The following is a 20624-nucleotide window of genomic DNA, read 5'->3' on the forward strand; positions in this document are numbered from 1 at the left end:
CAACTGTGTTTACAGATGGCAACTGCAGATAGTGAGCAGTACGCTCCAGGGAGCATTGGATGTAACTATACTACTGAAAGAAGCCAAAAACAAAAGGAAATGTTTTACATTGATGGGTATAAGTATCATCTTGAAAAATGTGTTGACGCAAAGCACTATTGGTGCTGTGTGAAGAAACAAAGGGATAAATGTAAGGGACGTTGTGTGACAGAAATTAGTGTAGATGGACATAGGCTACAGTGAAGTACAGGTCACATTCATGGTCCGGATCCCTTACAATCTGAAGTCAGTAGAGTGTGAGAGCAAATATAGAAACGTGCCCAACAGTCCATAGAGGACCCCTGTAAAATAGTATCAGAGGTATTATACACCACCTCCACAGATGTGGTAAATGAACTGCCTAATACAAAAGCACTGCATGCAACAGTAAGGAGGTTGAGATATAAGAAGAAGGCAGCACTATTTAAGGATATGGGTTCACTCTCTGATGTAAATACAGACGTTGCCTATAAAGAATGGATCATTTATAGTTGAACATGGCCTATGTAGTGATGATGTACAGTTAGTTGTGTTAACCACTGAGGATAATCTGAGGGTGTTATGTACTTCTGAATACATTCTGGTGGATGGTACTTTCCCAATCAGTACGAGAGAGTGTTGGCAGGTGTACTCAATTCACTGTCAGTTAGATCACACTGAAACAAAGAAGGTAATACCTGTAGTGTATGGCATATTACCAAGCAAAACTGAAGTGTGTTACAATCGCTTTTGGAGTGTTGTCATTTGTTTATGTGGCAAATTTGATTTGGAGCTTAAGCCCCGTATGGTAGTGTCCGACTCTGAGCATGGTGCTGTGAATGCTATACAGGCCAACCTGCCAGACAGTGTTTGTAAGGGTTGCTGGTTTCATCTGTGTCAAATCGTGTGGCAGCAGATACAGCGCCTTCATCTGGTGAAGGAATTTGACAGTAGTTGTACTTTTAATAGTCTGTGCAAGCAGATACCTGCCCTGGGGTTTGTAACACCCACACACATTGGTGAGACATTTGCAGACATAGAGAGGGATATGCCAGCTTGTGGACAGGGGTTGTGTAACTTCTTTAAGGAAAATTACCTCATAGGCAGACCATGGATATATGGTATGAGGGGCATCACATCTGAAAGGCATCCGCCCCTGTTTGACATACCTTTCTGGAATCAGCATGATACAAGTACATTAGGGTATCCCAAGACACAAAACGTAGTTGAAGGATAGCATAGATGTCTACATAGTCTCATGGGTAAGCAGACCCTATACCTACTGGACATCTTACATGCCATCCAACTAGAGCAAAACAACATTGAGGATCTTAGAGCAGACATACGTCATGTCTACCAGCATCCCCTAAGCGATGCAGGCTACAGGATAAGGAGCAGGCATTCCATAAGCTCTTGTTAAAACGTGATGGAATGACTTCTCACGGCTTTGTAACACTCGCAGCACAACTATGTTCATTCTAACTGTTAGTACAACTATACCTTTGTTAGGGGACAATGTTTTGATGTGAATTCACAACTTATTATTATCACATGGAAGAGTAACTGTGCATGTACATTGAGGTTTATGGTTGAGGATATTTTGTGTCACAGCAGAAGTATTTAAATAAAGTGGATATCAATATTCGAGTATACCGCTGGTGTTGGAGATCTTAAGTACACCTTTTCATACGTTTTGGATGGATAACTATACCCTGCATACTTGTATTCTGTCGGTTGGACTCTGCACATCAAATATGTCAAATTCGACATCCGCAAATACAGTTTTTGACATTTCGGAAAATCGGAATTGTGATTTCCGGTTATATTATTCAGTTATAACACCATTCAAACTGTTTATGTTCGATTACATGCTGGTAAACCTATATATATATATATATATATATATATATATATATATATATATATATATATATACATACATTAAATATCAATGTATTTACATTAAAAATGCATATGCTAAGAAGAAACTATGCATTCTACCCCCACACTCCTTTCTAGTTAAATATAGTAACTCTGATATTACAAAAACATGGGGCAGGGGCATTTTCCCTAACCCCAGGAATTATTCAATCTTAGACACCTGTCAACCAGCTGTTAAGCTGATCATAAAGGGTTGACTAACAGCTGTCAGCCAAACACACACTCGAACAATGGAATGGAGCCCATATATTTTAGGCAATTTAAAAATTCCAAAATTGTGTGGAAAAACACTTCACACTAGACATTTCTCTAGCAAGTCTATATAATTTTATGTAACAAAAAATGCACTTGAGTTAGCACATACTGTACACCTGAGAAACTATTATTGTTCCAAAATCATTTAGTTTTGTCATGAAAGTTTTCAAAAAAAAAAATTTTTTTTACCATGTGACATCTAGCTATGGTGGAAGATTGATAGGCATTTTGTAACAACATAGGCTTTTACTAAAGTTTTCTTATGATAGATTTCTGTTGTGAGTGACATTTGCAGAGTCTGCATGTCTTCCCTGCAGTCACATGGGTTTCTCTCCAGGTGGTCTGCTTTCCTTCCACATTCCAAAGACATGCAGTAGGTGGGTTGGACACTCTAAATTGGCTGTAGGTGAGAGTGTGTGTGCGAGTGAGTAGTACAAATGGACTACCATGATGGGGCTGACCACCTGATCATGTAAAACGTGGCTCAAGATGATTGTCACTGCTGAAGTGAAACCCTGACCCCATTTGCAAAATGGGAAAAGGGTTGAGGATGGATTTCTGTTGTGAGTGAAGCTACTGGTCTGCTCTGTTAATCAGTAGCTGAATCCTGGAACTAGGGAGAATTATCCCTTAATCCTTTATGATACACTGCATTACTGCTTTATCTCGGTACAAAGATGAGGATGTGTAGGGCTACCATATTGTAAAGATCTCACAAACTGCAACAGGGTCATTTTCATAAGTTTTCCTTCCTGTCCTCTGCATCTTGCTCTGTCACACCAACCGCCTGCATGTTCTCTCTCACTGCATCCATAAACCTTATCTTAGGTCTTCCTCTTTTCCTGTTACCTGGCAGCTTCATCCTTAGCATCTTTTTGCAATATACTCTGCATCCCTCCTCAGCACATGTCCAAACCAGTGTAATCTTGCCTCACTGGCTTTGTCTCCAAACCTTCCATCTTGGGCTGACCCTCTAATATACTTATTCCTAATCCTGTCCATCTTTGTCACACCCAGTGCAAATCTTAACATCATCAACTCTGCCACGTCAAGCTCTGACTCCTGCCTTTTTGTCAATGCCACTGTCTCCAACCAATATAACATAGCTGGTCTCACTACCCTCTTGTAGACTTTCCCTTTCACTGTTACTGGTACTCGTCTGTCACAAATAACTCCTGACACTCTTCTCCATCCACTCCATCTTGCCTGTACTCTCTTCTTCACCTCTCTTCCACACTCACCATTACTCTGAACTGTTGATCCCAAGTATTTAAACTCATCCACCTTCACCACCTCTACTCCCTGTATCCTCACCATTCCTCTATCCTCTCTCTCATTCACACACATATATTCTGTCTTAGTCTTGCTGACCTTCATTCCTCTTCTCTCTAGAGCATATCTCCATCCCTCCAGGGTCTCCTCCACCTGTTCCCTACTCTCACTACAGATCACAATGTCATCTGCAAACATCATAATCCATGGGGACTCCTGTCTGATCTCGTCTGTCAACCTGTCCATCACCATTGCAAATAAGAAAGGGCTCAGAGCTGATCCTTGATGTAATCCCACCTCCACCTTAAATGAATCCGTCACACCCACCGAAGACCTCACCGCTGTCACACTACCCTCATACATATCCTGCACCACACTTACATACTTCTCTGGCACTCCCGACTTCCTCATACAATACCACAACTCCTGTCTAGGCACCCTGTCATATGCTTTCTCTAAATCCACAAAGACACAATGCAACTCCTTCTGACCTTCTCTGTACTTCTCCGTCAGCACTCTCAGAGCAAACATCGCATCTGTGGTGCTCTTTCCTGGCATGAAACCATACTGCTGATCATTAATTATCACCTCCCTTCTTAACCTAGCTTCCACTACTCTTTCCCATAACTTCGTGCTATGACTGATCAATTTAATCTCTCTGTAGTTAACAATGTTTAATAATGAAACATGAGTTATGTGGTGTATGTGGAATAATTCTGACCATGACAGCAAAGGTCAAGAGGTCAAAATTGTTTATAAACACCTCAAGAAGAGTTTCCTGGTACCTGTTATATCAGATAGTGTTTTATAAGTGTATGTAATTTGATTATTCAATTAATTAAAGTAACTGCTAAAGTTTTAGGGGCACATGAAGTAAGGAAGCATGCTATTTTTTAATGCTATGGACACCACTTTTGTTTCACATTTGTGTGACATTCTTGTTTTATATTTCATTATGGGTTGAATTAAATAGTAATCTAATAATACTTAACATAATTTCAAATCTGAGATTCTTGTTAATAAAAAAAGCCTTCTGTTCTGCTGGCAGCTCCAATTTATCACATGTTAAGCCCAAGGCCTTGTTACTTGGTCTGTGAGATTACAGTGTTATAAAACTCTCCTTCCTGTATGGGTAACATATTTTAACAAATGGCATTATAGGATAAGAGCAGAATATAAACACTGTAATATATTGAAATATGTGCAATAACAACATTTTTTATTCTCTGAAATATGGATTAAACAGAATATCAGATGAAACAGTACACAGCCCTGTTAATTAAATTACAAAGCAGACATGATAATGGTAAAACGCAGCAATATAATTAATATTAAAATCAACATGTGACATACAAAAATATTTTGATATTAAGTAGCAGTCAGCACTGATGTGGGGCACAATTCCAAAAAACTTCTCTTGCTTTATGGATAAACCTTTTACAGGAGTAAGTCATTTAAACAGAGAGCAAGTTTTTTTGGAGTTGGAGTTATGTTTGCTGTTAATATGGTATTAATGGTAACACTCAGAGCTTGCTACTAATGTGGCATTAATGATAACAGTCTGTTTGGCACTAGTATGGGATTAATGAGAGTACTCTGCTTGGTGCCAGTATGGTGTTAATGATAACACTCTGCTTGGCACTAGTGTGAGACTAATGATAATGTCCTGATTCGTATTAGTGTGGTGATAACACTTTTCTTGGCACTAGTGTGATATTAAAGAAAGCACACTGCTTGGTACTAGTGTGGTATTAATGATAACACATTGCTTGATATTAGTGTAGTGCTAATGATGACACACTGCTTGGTACTAGTATAGTATTAATGATAGCACACTGCTTCATACTAGTGTGGTATTAATGATAACACACTTGTTAGGTACTACTTGGGTATTAATGACACCACACTGATTGGTACTAGTGTAGTATTAATTAATCATTCTGCTTGGTATTAGTGTAGTATTAATGATAACAGCTTGGAACTAGTGTGGTATTAATGATAATACACTGCTTGGTACAAGTATAGTATTAATAAAAACAGTGTTTGATATTAATGTGATATCAATTATAACACACTGCTTGATACTAGTGTGGTATTAATGACACACTCCTTGGTACTAGCGTTGTACTGATGTTAGCACACTGCATGATATTAATTTAGTATTAATGATACCATACTGAGTGGTATTAGTGTGGTATTAATGATAACACACTACTTGGTAGTATTATGTCATTAATGATAGCACACTGTTTGGTACCATTATGGTATTAATGATAACACACTGCTTGATACTAGTACACTATTAATGATAACACACTGCCTGGTACTACTGTGGTATTAATGATAACACACTGCCTGGTACTACTGTAGTAATGAAAACAAACTGCTTGGTATTAGTGTGATATTAATAATAGCACTCAGCTTGGCACTAGTGTGGTACTAATGATAATACACTGCTTGGTACTAGTATAGTATTAATAAAAACAGTGTTTGATATTAATGTGAAATCAGTTATAACACACTGCTTGATACTAGTGTGGTATTAATGACACACTCCTTGGTACTAGCGTGGTACTAATGTTAGCACACTGCATGATATTAATTTAGTATTAATGATACCATACTAAGCTAACACTCAGCTTGGCACTAGTGTGGTACTAATGATAATACACTGCTTGATACTAATGTGGTATTAATGACTGCACACTGCTCGGTACTAGTGTGGTATTCATGATAAAACGCTGTTTAGTATCTGTGTGATATTAATGATAACACATTGCTTGGTACTAGTGTGGTTTTAATGATAACACACTGCATGGTACTAGTGTGGTTTTAATGATAACACACTGCATGGTACTAGTGTGGTATTAATGATAGCACAGTATTTGGTACTAGTGTGCTATTAATGATAACACACTGTGTGGTATTAATGTGGTATTAAGGATAGCACTCATCTTGGTACTAGTGTAGTATTAGTGATAATACACTGCTTGATAATGATGTGCTATTATTAATAACACAGCACTTGACACTAATGTCGTATTAATGATAGGACACTGTTTGATACTAGTGTGGTATTAATGATAACACAGTGCTTGTTCTAGTGTGATATTAATGATAACACAACACTTAATTCTTATGGGGTATTAATGTTAGCACACTGCTTGGTGTTAGTGTGAAATTAATGATAACACAGTGGCTGGCACTAGTGTAGTATTAATGATAACACATTGGTATGTACTAGACCTGTCTGCCCTTTTGGTCCATTTTAAGCCTAGCCATTTTCACTTTCAAAGGTGAGACTCAAACCCTGTACCTTGTGTCTGTGAGGTAAACACATTAACCTTTATGCCAACCTCACCAAACACTGTTTGTTACTAGTGTGGTATAATAATGCACACACTGCTTGGTATTAGTGTGGTATTAATGATAACACTCAGCTTGACACTAGTGTGGTATTAATGATATTACACTGATTGGTATTAGTGTGGCAGCACTTGATGCCAATGTGGTATTAATGATAGAACACTGCTTGGTACTAGTGTGGTATTAATGATAATACACTAGTAGTAGCATAGTATTAAGGATAACACACTATATTATTGTGGTATTAATGATAACACACTGGTACTAGTGCAGTATTAATGATAATACAACACTTGATACTGGTGTGATACCAATGATCACACACTGCTTGGTACCAGTGTGGTATTAATGATAATGTACTGTTTCATACCAGTGTGGTATTCATGATATCACACTGCTTGCTACTATTGTAGTATTACACACTGCTTGGGACTACTTTGGTATTGATGCTAATAATCTTTTTGGTACTAGTATGGTATTAATATACCACACTGCTTGGCACTATTTGGTATTAATGATAACACATTGTTTCATACCAGTGCAGTATTAATGATGACACACTACATTATACTAATATGGTATTATTGATAACAACCTGCTTGGTACTAGTTTAGTATTAATGATACCACACTGCTTCTGTTATTGTGGTATAATGATAACACACTGTTTGGTACTAGTGCAGTATTAATGATAACACAGCACTTGAAACTAGTGTGGCACTCTTGATTGCACACTGCTTAGCAGCAGTGTGGTATTAATAATAATGCACTGCTTCATATGAGTGTAGTATTAATGATAACACACTGCTTTGTACTAGTGCCATATTAATTATAGCACAGTGATTGGTACTAGTGAGATCAGATATTTGTATTTAATTTACAACTTTTATTTCAAATGTTATAGCATAAACACTAATAGACATTTGCTAAACAAAGTGATACAGTCTTACAATGAAAACAGGCTTAGCATTAAAACTTCTCTGCTTTAGAAACTCACATTCACTGAAACAGCATTGAAACCCACATTCAAAGAAAATTCATCTGGCCAGCGGTGGGTTAAGTTTATCTTTGGGAAGTTTTCAAATCATTGGCCCCTTGCGCACATTTTTAGAACCATGCCAAATTTCTTTGATTCACCTTCCTGATTATATTTAATTACAATATATAATAATTAAATTATATCCCTTGTATAATACAGCACCACTTGTTAGAGCATGATTTAAATTTATAGCTTTAAAAATTTTTCCAGGAACCAATGAAACAAAACATATCAACTAATAATGACAAAGCTGCCGAAGTCAGAACATTTCAACCATAAAAGGCCACTCAAACTTCTGTCATTACAATCTACCAATATTAGTTGATATGCACAATCTCTGCAGGAGTAAAAGTTATCTGAATAATTCCAGATTAAACAGCTCTGAAACAAATGAAGAGGTTGCTGCTAGAAAATAACTTTATACTTTAGTGTTACATCTACAAATTCAGTGCCTGCTGCCCTTGAAGAATAAATTGCCTATGTTACATTAAAAAATGGTAAGGTGGCATATTGCAATAGGGAATGGATGGCAAACTGAAAAACAGGTTCATAGTTACTAGGCATCTCACCCAAAGGAGGACATACTCAGGACTATAGCACCCAACCCCCTTAAAATACAAATCTACATGCTGTGGGAGTAGAATCTACAACCCTCTACATCAAAATGCAAGTATGGTACCTGCTGTGCTACTAACACTGCTTTAAAATTCTGTACCACAATAGTGATATCATTTGCTAAACAGAACAGTTGCACTTTTAAGTAGACGTAGCATGAGCAGCAGTAAACTTGTCTTCCCTTGAAGCTCACAATTCCTTGAAAATGCACTTGAAAATAAATTTCATCTGTTAACTCTAATTAGGGCATTTCAGTCTCTCTCACACACATGCACATAAACCTCAGTCTCTTAGTACAAGAAATCTGGACAAAGCCTAAAATAAATAGGGATAGATTATAAATATTTCTTTCATGAACTTAGAAAATTGCTAGAGTAACAGGTTTGTGTTAGTGTGCATTTTTCTAAAGGATATGAAGACTAAAACTCAAATGTCTATATTATTTAGCAACTTCAATCCTTTTTAGGAGATACAGACACAAATATGGGGCACAAATCTGGACATTCCGCAAAAACCTGGAAAGCGGAGGGGTATGCTACCTCCCTCTTATACACACACACACACACACACACACACACACACACACACACACACACACACACACACACACACACACGCACACATACACCATACCTCTCAATCTCTTAGCACAAGAAATCTGGACTAAGCCTGTCATAATGGGGGTGGGGCAAAACTAGGGACACATTTAAATATTGCTCTTATAAATTTAGAACATTGCTAGAATAACAGGATTGTGTCTGAATGCATTTTTGAAGGATATGAAGTCTGAAACTCAAATGCATGTCATGATTTAGTAATGTTAATCTTTAGCTCATCCTAGTGATTTGTCAAAAAAACACAATATAAATTTTATGAGGAACAGGCCAAATATATAAGGCAAAAATCTGGACATTTTGTGAAAATCTATACAGCTGAGAGGTATGACACACATGTACATCCCCCTACATCCTTAGATAGTTGATAGAACAAGGTTTGCATTACTATGCATTTTCTGAAGGATTTGAAGTCTAAATCTGAAATGTCTGTCATTATTTTCTGACTTCAGTCCTCAGTGATTTTCCAGAAAAACACAATTTTATGAGAAACAAACTGTAAATATAACGCAAAAATCTGGACAATTGTGAGGTATGAACCCCCCACCTCATTCTTAACAAAGATACGTATTAATAGGTGTATATAAAATAAAGCAGCAAATGACTGCTGTCTTCTAAAGTGTTGCAGTGAGCCTTAGAAAAAGGTAATTTGTATAAAGTTGTTTATCACAACATTTTAACCCTCAGAGATAGGTTAATATACACATATGTGGACACACACACACACACACACACACACACACACACACACACACACACACACATACTTTAACCTACCTACTTCTTACACACATACACACACACAGGCCTACCTACTTCTTACTTACACACACACACACACACACACACACACACACACACACACACACACACACACACACACACACACACACACACACACACCTACTTTTACCTACCTACTTCTTGCACACATGCACAAACACACAGGCCTACCTACTTCTTACTTACACACACACACACACACACACACACACACACACACACACACACACACACACACACACACACACACACACACACACACACACACACACATATCTACCTTTACCTACCTCCTTGTCTATTCTTCCGCAGTCCAAATGTCTTCTGGAATTCAAACTAGTGCTGCACAGAAGATGAAGATGTAAACAATTGTTCACACAGAAGCAACAGGTGTTTTGTGACCTGTTTTTGTCCTCTGCATCTGTGCAACTGGAAGCATAGGACATTCTTAAAGAAGAATTCCCTTAAAAAAACATACTTTTTTTAAATTAAAAGAAAATTAATTTGCCAGCCAGGCAGTGGGCTTATTGCTGGAACCAGCTCTGATCCAGAAGGGTGCATGTGCACCCCCTTGAACCTGCCTGCGGGCACCCTTGACTGCTTGATATTATTGGTGACACTCAAGGAAACAATAACTGCTGTTATCAATGGTTTACTATCATTTTATTGAAGTGAACTTGGTCAAATGATTGTATCATTGACTCACATCCATGAAATGCCACATTGTCGAATTCCGATATAGCTGAAATACATTCTGAATTTGACCTAGGAACAAGTGTTAACATGGGTCGAGATAGGGGCGAGATTTGTACTTTGGAAAAAACGGAGTTCAACATTTTCAACATTTGGGTGTCAGACTTCGGACAAAGTGAATTTGTTTGAGTCCACTTCAATAAAATAATAGTAAACCCTTACCAACAAGGTCATTCAGTTACAAGAATGACAGTAATATTGTCATTACACAATAATCTGATATTATAACAATGGCACATGGAAAAAATAATCACCTGATGAGTTTGTAGTTCATCTATTATACTGATGTCAGATAAAATAGGCTGAGAAATTCAAGTTGCACAATTGTAACATTTGTATTTTAGTAGGTCCTGAAATTTGAAAACATGAAGACTATCTTACCAAAGTTTTTGAGGTCTGCTGTGCACGTCATCACTGCAGGGATACGGTTCCATATTGCTATTGCTAGAATTAAGAACGCACAATGACTTGATGTAGCTGGCTTTCTTTTTTTTTTTTTTTTTTTTTTGTGAGGACGATGTGTGAAATTGGAAGTTCCATTAAGACTGGACCACATATTATTAGCATTTGGTGTAATTTTCAATTTATGGTCTGAAAAAGTACCAAACAAACTACATGAACTGGAGTTTGAAGAAAACAAAATGCATAGCAACATGAACTTTTTCTCTGTCACTTTTCCTTTTGGACCCATCCTTCTCCTGCTAAATCTGATTCAAGATTCTACTTGTTAAAATTTGAAGATGATTCATAATTTTGTTTGAGGCATGGCAGATAACAGCATGCAATTTAAATGGAGAATGATGATTCCTTTACTAATTGTAATATGATCCCTGAAGCACTGATACCATCACCAATGAAGGATCTGTTGCTTATTTATTTATTTATTTATATTCTCCCTTCCTTCCTTCCTTCCTTCCTGTACATCCTTTTGTAATGCTTCATATTTATTATGTTTGAGAATGGAGTGTACACGTTCCCCTTCCTACTCCTCCATGTCACTTTCTGCACACGCAGTACTTTTCCTTACTCAGACCTCCTTCAACTTATTCATCCCATAGCACTTCTTGTCTTTCCTCCTTATTACTCAATCACCCCTTCCTCATTTTTACTCTAACCATAGTATTTATTGCTGTGTCTTCATATACACTCCATTCCTGCTCTAATAACACTGAACAGTCAAACCAGGAATGGCATGTGTCATTTCATTGTGTATACTTTGATTCACTGAATAGTACACAAAACAACAAAAGTTTATATTCATGAATGTTCAGATCATAGTAATTTTTCCAAAAACAACACCAAAAAGGAAGATAATTAAATAACTTTTATGGACACTGGTTTTTCATATTTGCATAGGACATTTTCCTGTGGTAAGTAAACAATAGGCCAGCAAAACTTAAAAAAACAAAGCGAAGCAAATAAAACCCACCCAAGTTGTGGGCTTTGACCCCCACATCCCCCACACTCCCCAACTAAATATACCATCTCCAAGATCACACTACACACAACAGTGGAGGAAAGGACAAAGTTCACCACACTGGCCAACTGATTCTTTTTGCAGCGAAAACTTACGACAATCTGGATGTTCGTGAATACAAATGTCCGTCGATTCCATCTCACCTTTTAGCAACTTGAGGTTTTGGCTTTTTGAGAATTTAAAGTATATCCATATATATCTGTATCTATATCTATAGCTATATATATATATATATATATATATATATATATATATATATATATATATATATATATATATATAGATATAGATATATATATATTTTAAATATTTATTTATTTTTTTTATTGAATGCACAGTATGACATTTCCTAAAATGCATTCTTAAGTCCATTTGTTCAATATCAGCAGTTCTAAATTGCTCTGATAGATTAATTTTGTAAAAGTTCTTGCAAGGAGACACATTATTCTACTAGCGCACACAAAATGTTTAAGCATCACACAGTTTTACAAACATTTTTGCTACTGCACAGTTTTGAGATGTTATTACACAAAAAGTTTCAACTCCTAAATGTATCATAGCTGCCTGAAACCTAAAGGCACAACAATGTCCCAAGCAAAATACCAGTCTATATTATTTCATTTTCTTTGCAATATTCTCACAACTAGTCTCTTTTCTTTTGTATTTTGCATTAAGCTGTGGTAGCGTTGTCGCCTCACAGTAAGACGCTGACCGGTTCGACTCTCAGCTAGAGCGTCTTCTGCATGGAGACATGCGTGAATGGGCGTACCTTCATTGAAGGTTGTGTGTTAGGGCTGGCCTGGCAACTCAGCACATAAAAATCAACTGCCAATCATTAGCGGACCAGAGTTCCGCTGTGGCGACCCCTAACCGGGAAAAGCCAAAAGACGCAACAACAACAACAACATTAAGTAATTACATGGCAGAACAAGGCTCACAGCCTGAACATATGAATGTCTCAGGTCAGTATTTCTTGCTTCTGTGCAGCCCTCAAAACAACCAAGTCATTATAATCCAGAATGTTTTGTTGCACAGTCACTTCTTTAGTTTTTTCATTGCTCTGATTGCCTGTTATATTTTCTGGATAGTCTGCATCACCAAAAGCAGCCTCATCTTCAGCATCAGCAGATTCCTGCACAGAAGCACGTCAGTAATAGTCTCAGTTTCAGCATCAGCAGATTCCTGCATAGAAGCACTTCCAACAATACTCTCAGTTTCAGCAACAGTGCATATTTGCACATTAGAAACTGCTGATTCATTATCTGGTTCATTTACCTCTATCGTTTGCAACAATTTTTTCAGTTTACGGACCTCCTTTCTAAACCATCATAACTTTAATTTTGTTCACTGCACATCTGCATACTGCAATCTGCCATTTCTCCAGTAACATTCTCCTTCATTCTGCATTAAGCGTTCTCCTCCATCTTTCCGCTGGTTACAGACCAATGATGTCACCTAGAGGAAAAGATTAGGGGAAGTTCGCCAGTGCCCTGGCCAAATTTCCCCTAACTAGTATAAATACCGCCTTGAATCTCCTCTGGAAAGAGGCAACTGACTTAATGGAACTTACCTGCTCAAGAAAGCATACATAAATAACTATATGCCCTGATCCTTCTATGCACCCAGCCTCTTCTTGGAGTCAGCACAGTAGCAGCTAAAACATATTCCTTTGCCCTGGTATGAGTGTCTACTGGCTACAACTCACATCTGGCTGTTTTGGTCAACTCTCTGATGCCATTCTTAGATGTTGAATCAAAGTCTTTATTTAGTCTGAAATATTCCTCTGCATTGGTGCCTGGGAACTGTAAAACAATTTTCTCTCAACATGCACTGAATATACTGTATAATTCCTTTTTTGCAGGAAACCCTACAGCATTCATTACCTGTGTCACATTTCTTGCTGCTGCACTCCTCCTCAGAATGTCTGGAAAGAGGAAACAGCATAACACTATAGCAGTGATGTCATTTTCTAACAATGCATTATTTTTCCTTTCTGAATACTCACTCTAAAACTTTGTATATGAAACATATGATATGAAACAGCTCAGATATCCACATTTCCAGTCTGGAATCCTGATGTTATTGCACAGTACCATAGGGAATTCAGCACTGCATGCACATTCACTGCTAAATCTGTATGAAAGATATGTAGTATACAGCTTATGAAAACTACAACAGTTCTTTTGCATGATGGCATGTCTTTTTTTAGCAAACATAAAAATACATTTTCTGTTATGGAATTGTACAGCTGAAAGACAGTGCTACATAAAACTACATAAAGACTTGTGCACTGAGCCTTTGTGACTTTTTTTTTATTTCTGTGTGGCAGTGTTAGAGAAAGCTGCTATAGCTAAGAAACTTCGCTTATCTCTAAACAGAGGTAACATCTGAGCTGTCTGTATTTGTTTGAATGCTGTGATGCCTGAGCATTGGCATTGTAATGAAAGTGGCAAAGCCACCACATGAAAAAGAACCTTAGAATGGGTGAGCATGAAAGCACCTGGATGGACTACGGAGGACAAGTGCACTTGAGATTAGTGATGCACTCAATGTGTGTGGCTTGAGTTTGGTTCAGGGAGTTTGGTATGGCAATGGTTGTTGGGAGCGCAGGAGAAGAGGTTAGGTTCATGTAAAAGCAGGAACAAGAAATGGTGCTGAGCTGGAAATGGTACTGAACTGCCTTGTAAGGAAAGAAAAAAGTCTGGGACTAGAGAGAGGGTAAAAAGGAGGCTGGCAGGTGGAATGGGGTGGGAAAAAGTTGAGGTATAAAGACAAAAAAACGCTTAGTGCTGAGAACTAAAACTTTGACCTGTTAATGAGCTGCTGCCTGTATCAAGGTGTACAGTTTGAATGCTTCAATGCTTCCACTTTCGTTTGTTTACTGTATGATACTGAGCAAGTTACTTAACCAGATGGTGGTTTGGCCTGCTGGACTGCATGCCTATTAACAATCTATGACCCTATATGAACATGGACAGTGGCTGTAAGAGAAGCACAAGCGAGCGGCGTGGCATAAAGTAACATGAATGGGAGGGGGAAGATGTAGCCATGAAAGACAAAACAAGGAGAACAAAGCTAAAGTAAAAGGACAGGTGCAGATACCAGTAACATGATAAAGGACAGACAGAGCCTGAGATGGCTATGCATAGGCCAACACCACAAGGAGAGAAGGGGATGTGGACACCGTGGGACACTCTGAGGAGAAGGACAAAAGGGATGGAACAATGGAAATGTTTGAGAACAGCATGTATAGGAAAGGAAATGAAAAGATTTTGGTGATTACAGACTCAGTCACCAATGGAATTATGGATTTTGGAAAGGGACACAAGAGAGAACAGATTCCAATGAATCTGGGTTTGAGACTCAGTCTTAGTAAGTCACTGAGGAATTTATCAAGGTGGTTAGAACAGGGGGGACCGTCTCATTGCAGTGCAAGAAGCCATCAATGACTTGCCAGAATAAAACTAAAAACAAATTGGCACAGCTAGCCTCTCAATCTCTCCCCCTAACACTTTGCACCCTGGGCAATTGCCCCTTCACCCCACCATATCTACACTACTGAATACATGTACTATTCAAAAGGTATTTGCAGTTTTGTAATATGCAGGACCTAGTTTAGTATCTGATACCTTTAGTGGATCAACAGTGTTTCATACTATGGCAGTTATGGAGACAATGGTAACTTAGGTAACTTGGCCCAGAATGCTGCCAAAGGAAGGCAATTCTTTTAAACATAGATAATATTCAGGACAGGCCAAGGGTATCTGACAATGTATCAAAGTAGTTCTCATAAAAGAAAGTGATCTAATCTGTAGAAAACGCTATATATAGAGAAAAGCAAACAATATACATCCCATTAGGACCTGTAGCTAATGGCACAGTTAACACATTGGTTATAAACAGATCCTTTCTGGTAGTGAGAAAATGGAAAATAATGTAGTTATTAGGTTGACAAAAAGAGAGATTTATAATTGGTGACATAAAGAAAACAAATGTTACGTGGAACTTGTTTATGGTAGCTGCCATCAGTAATGACACTTTGTAACTGCTGTCCAGGGGTTTATTCCACGACAGTTAACGGAACTTTTATGAAAGAAAATATCTAGGTCTGTTATCCTTTTACTGAACTAAAACAGAAACCTCACATTTGGAAACCAGTATGTGGGAAGAAATGAAATATCACCACCTTAGCCATAGATTTAAGTCAGTCATATATGAAAGGACTAAACTTCAGCATGGATAGCTTTAAAAAGGAAATTGTAAGGGAATCAGCAGTAAACAAAGAGGTTATATAATGAAGAAATACATCAAAACTTCCAATATGAAAAAATGTTCCTTTATGTGAAGCAAATATGCAGGTAGTTCGTTATGAAGAAATGGATTCACTTCAGAAGCTAGAAATACTGAAGTCTCGAATTTCAGTATCTCGACCCCCAAGAAGCTAAATCCACAAAACAACGAAAACTAAAAACCACGAAATTCAAAACCTGAATACCGGAGGTTTTGAATTTTGCAGTTTTACTACACACACACACACACACACACACACACACACACACACACACACACACACACACACACACACACACACACACACACACACACACACACACACACACACACACACACACACACCATCCACCACACAAACACACACAATCACTCTACAACATGAAATCAGTGGGGCAAGACCCCCTGCACCCCCACACCCCCCTACATAAATATTCTCACTCCGAGGTTGCACTGCATACAAACACATACAAAACACCACCGCACAAGCTACATTCTCCTCACACACACACATCACAGCAAAAAAACACTTGACACACACCACAGCCCCTACCCAAACACACACACACACACACACACACACACACACACACACACACACACACACACACACACACACACTTACATGACCACAGCGGAACTTTAGAATCACGAAATTCAAAACCTCAGGTATTCGAGGTTTTGAATTTCACGCTTCTAAACTTTTGCTATTATGTGGATTCAGCTTCCTGGACTCGAAATACTGAAATTCGAGATTTCAGTATTTTGAACTTCTGAAGGGAACCCGAAGAAATATATAACATTCACAACTTGTAAAGCATCAGGAGAGGAGCACAGCCAACTGTAGAAATTAAAACAAAAGGGGGAAGACATTAATTGGAAGAGTAATGTGTGAAGATTAAGAAAGGATAACCATTTTAATAAAGGTTGTAAATGGAATATTTTGTAAGCAGATCAGGAATGAACCAAAGACAAAAAAGAGTGATAGAACTATCTACACTCCGGATCCATCACTCAGTGTGTCACTGATTCATCCAGACAGAGCAGGTTCTCAGTAATAAATTAAGTATTGCTTACACATATTCTTTGTAGCTTTCAAATGGTTATAATGGGGTGTAATGTCAAAGTGTTTGCTGTTTATGAAGAAGATGCATCATTTACCTTTGGAGGACATATATTCATGCCAAATAGATATGCACACATGGCTTCTAGTGTATCAGTTAAGGTGTCTGATTTGCAAAGCTTAGAACCTGTGTTTAAACATATGGCCTGTTTCAGTACCATACCTCTCAACTGTGCAGATTTTTGCAGAAAGTCCAGATTTTGGCCTCATATATTTGGGCTGTTCTTTGTAAAATGTGTGCTTTCCTGGAAAATCAATGAAGATTGAAGTCAATAAATAATGACATACATTTGAGTTTTGTACATCATATCCTTAAGAAAATGCATGTTAACAAAAATCCTATTATTCTAGTTACTTTCTAAGTTTAGAAGAACAATATTTAATATCTGTCCCTATTTTGGGGCCTTTGCCCCCCTTTTATTTTAGTCTTTGTCCAGATTTCTTGCACTAAACAGTTGAGAGGTATGTTCAGTACACTGTTTAAGCCTCCAGAATTCATGGAAATGCCTTGTGCTTATGAAAGACTTTGTCCATATCTTTCTGTTATGTACAATAAAATCTATAAAGTTTATTTCCCATGTAGACTGAGTATCATATGAGATCCTAACTTGTTGAGGCTGTAAATGATGTCTGAAATAATAGAGGCTGTGGATAAAACTATTTGTTTATACTGAGTTTTCCTAACATTTATATGTGCTCATATTCAATCATTTTACAGTGTCAGAAAGAAAACCTTTACAGACTTGTTTGCTATAAAATGCTGTACTCATTACATTATTATTTTATTTATTATTTTCACTGTTTGAAGTTTCTTATTTGCTCAAGAAACAGTTTTTCATTGTTTTCTTTTTTTTTTTGTAGGCAGTACAGTTTTTTTTCATCATGTACTGAAAACGTAACTATCTATGCAGGATGCTTTTGGCCGAACCCTATAGTGGAAGGCTTCATTATTGGGATTCACAAGAAGTTTTTTTCAAACTGTACGTACATTGCAGAAACTATGCCTGAGGACCCTCCTGACAAGATTCTCAGCATCCTCCTATTGATCCCAGTGCTTTTAACTGCTGCAATGATTGCACTAGTTGTATGGTGCAGTAGAAGGAGTGACATATTGGTTTAAAAAATCCTCTGTGATTCTTTTTACAAATCATGACCACTCCATGAATACAGCCTCATGTCATGCAAGTAATCCATGCAGTTTCAGGAGAACAGGATCACAGAGGATATTCTGAAGAACAAAGCCATTCACTGTTGAAGGTCACCACCTTAAGCTTTCTTGAAAGGCCTTACTGTTCTCTCTTTAAAGTCATCAGGAGTTATTTCATTAAAATCAAAACAATTTTATTCTGTGGTTTCCTGAATGTACTTGTTCAGCTATGAATGACTCCTATTAAGAGCAGATTTATACATATATATATATATATATATATATATATATATATATATATATGTATATATATATATATATATATATATATATATATATATATATATATATATATATATATATATATATATATATATATATACATACATATATATATATATATATATATATATATATATATATATTTACAGGAAGCTAAAATGAACAATGATGTTGCAACTATGAAGATACATTAATTGTAATTTGTGAACTATGTAGTGAAAGTCATGTGACTTTTCTTGATAAATATGTTACACTGACATCAGATAAGGATAAACTGCATGCTACCTATACACAAATTTAAAACTACTGAGGTTACCAGGTCAGTAAAACTGGTGAGCAATTTATATCATGCAGAAGAATGACAATGGTTAAGTTGCCAGGCAACCAGTATTACAAGACCTTAAAAATGACATTCTGAAAGTAGGAGGGGACTCCAGAAGATGTTCCTGGGAGGATGCAGCACAATTTTCCAATGCTCAATGAAGAATGGGAGGAAATGGGCTGAAGAAAACTGCTAAAAATATAAAGGAGCTGTAACTATGCCATATTTCCTGGAGCTTTTTTAAATTAATATTGTTATGACTATGCTGAATTCATCTCACTTCCAGTGAGACCGTCTGTGTGCCACCAACATAAATAAAGGATGCTAATCAAAACATGAACAGGCATGTACATTATGAGTTGTGAAGTAGATTAATAAAGGAGCTACTTCCAGTAGGAAAACTGTGCAATTGTTTGAATCATTATGTAACGCAACTATTCTCATTAACTATTGATGTCCAAGTAAAAATGACTTCAGATGCTTTACAATGGTGCAGAAAGACTGTGACATGGGAACCATTCTCTGCACTATCCTCATCTGCTCATATAAAACTGTATGTATAGAACTACAAGAACACTGGCATTGTGTTTGCCAATACTCAAACTGTGAGAAGGGTCTGAAATAAAGCTGATATTCAAAACTGTAATAGCTATTACTTATCAAGAATGCCTTCACATTTTTCTGCATAAAAGACTAGAACATAAAATCATGATCTGCAGCTACTCCTGTGCCATTTCTTCTGACATTTCTCAATAACCAGCACTTCATATGCATCCAAGCAAAGTTTGCACTGCTTCAACAATATCCATTTTTTACCATCAACTAGAAATTATTTTAGAATGCTAATAGCAAAAGGTGTTTGGGTACAGATATTTCAGTAACATTATTTACACAGTAATGAGACTCTAGCCTGCATTATTGAATAATCCTTCTGTTGTCCTGTTATAGCACAAAGTTAGGGGGGCTCACTCCTTCCTGCAGCATCTGATGAGCAGAAGACATGCATCATCATTCACTGCATTTGCATTCTAGAAATGTGACCTCAAATAGATGGTAATGTCAAGAGTGCTATACATTCATGCGACAGATTCATGCTTCACCCTGGCTCTGAACTAGAGCATACAATCCATCGTCTTGCTTTTATTCTCTCCATAGGTACTGGTTTGGTTTTTAGTTCTCTTTATCAACTCATCATATCTGTGTTCCCCAAGCAGTCCCCACTTGATAATATCCCTGTAACTCAATCTTTACTGTATTTTTTGTGACTGGATACTAGGGCAGGTCATTTCTGGTTGTGGTCATTAAAAGGTGTTGGTGTTGTCTTTCTT

The 20624-nt window shown here is 37.3% G+C and overlaps 1 protein-coding gene across 1 annotated transcript in view; it reads left to right on the forward strand.

Moving 5' to 3' along the window:
* The window catches only part of LOC122796369 (receptor activity-modifying protein 3-like), a 557028-nt gene extending 538087 nt beyond the window's left edge, over positions 1-18941 (forward strand). The window contains exon 3 of the mRNA XM_044064802.1: positions 18407-18941. Coding sequence (XP_043920737.1) covers positions 18407-18665 — 259 coding nt within the window. The 3' untranslated portion in view covers positions 18666-18941. The remainder of the gene's footprint in view (positions 1-18406) is intronic.
* Positions 18942-20624: the final 1683 nt, after the last annotated feature.

Source organism: Protopterus annectens, chromosome 3.part0, assembly GCF_019279795.1.
Source record: "Protopterus annectens isolate FY-2018-M chromosome 3.part0, PAN1.0, whole genome shotgun sequence".
In the NCBI taxonomy this organism is placed as follows: domain Eukaryota; kingdom Metazoa; phylum Chordata; order Ceratodontiformes; family Protopteridae; genus Protopterus; species Protopterus annectens.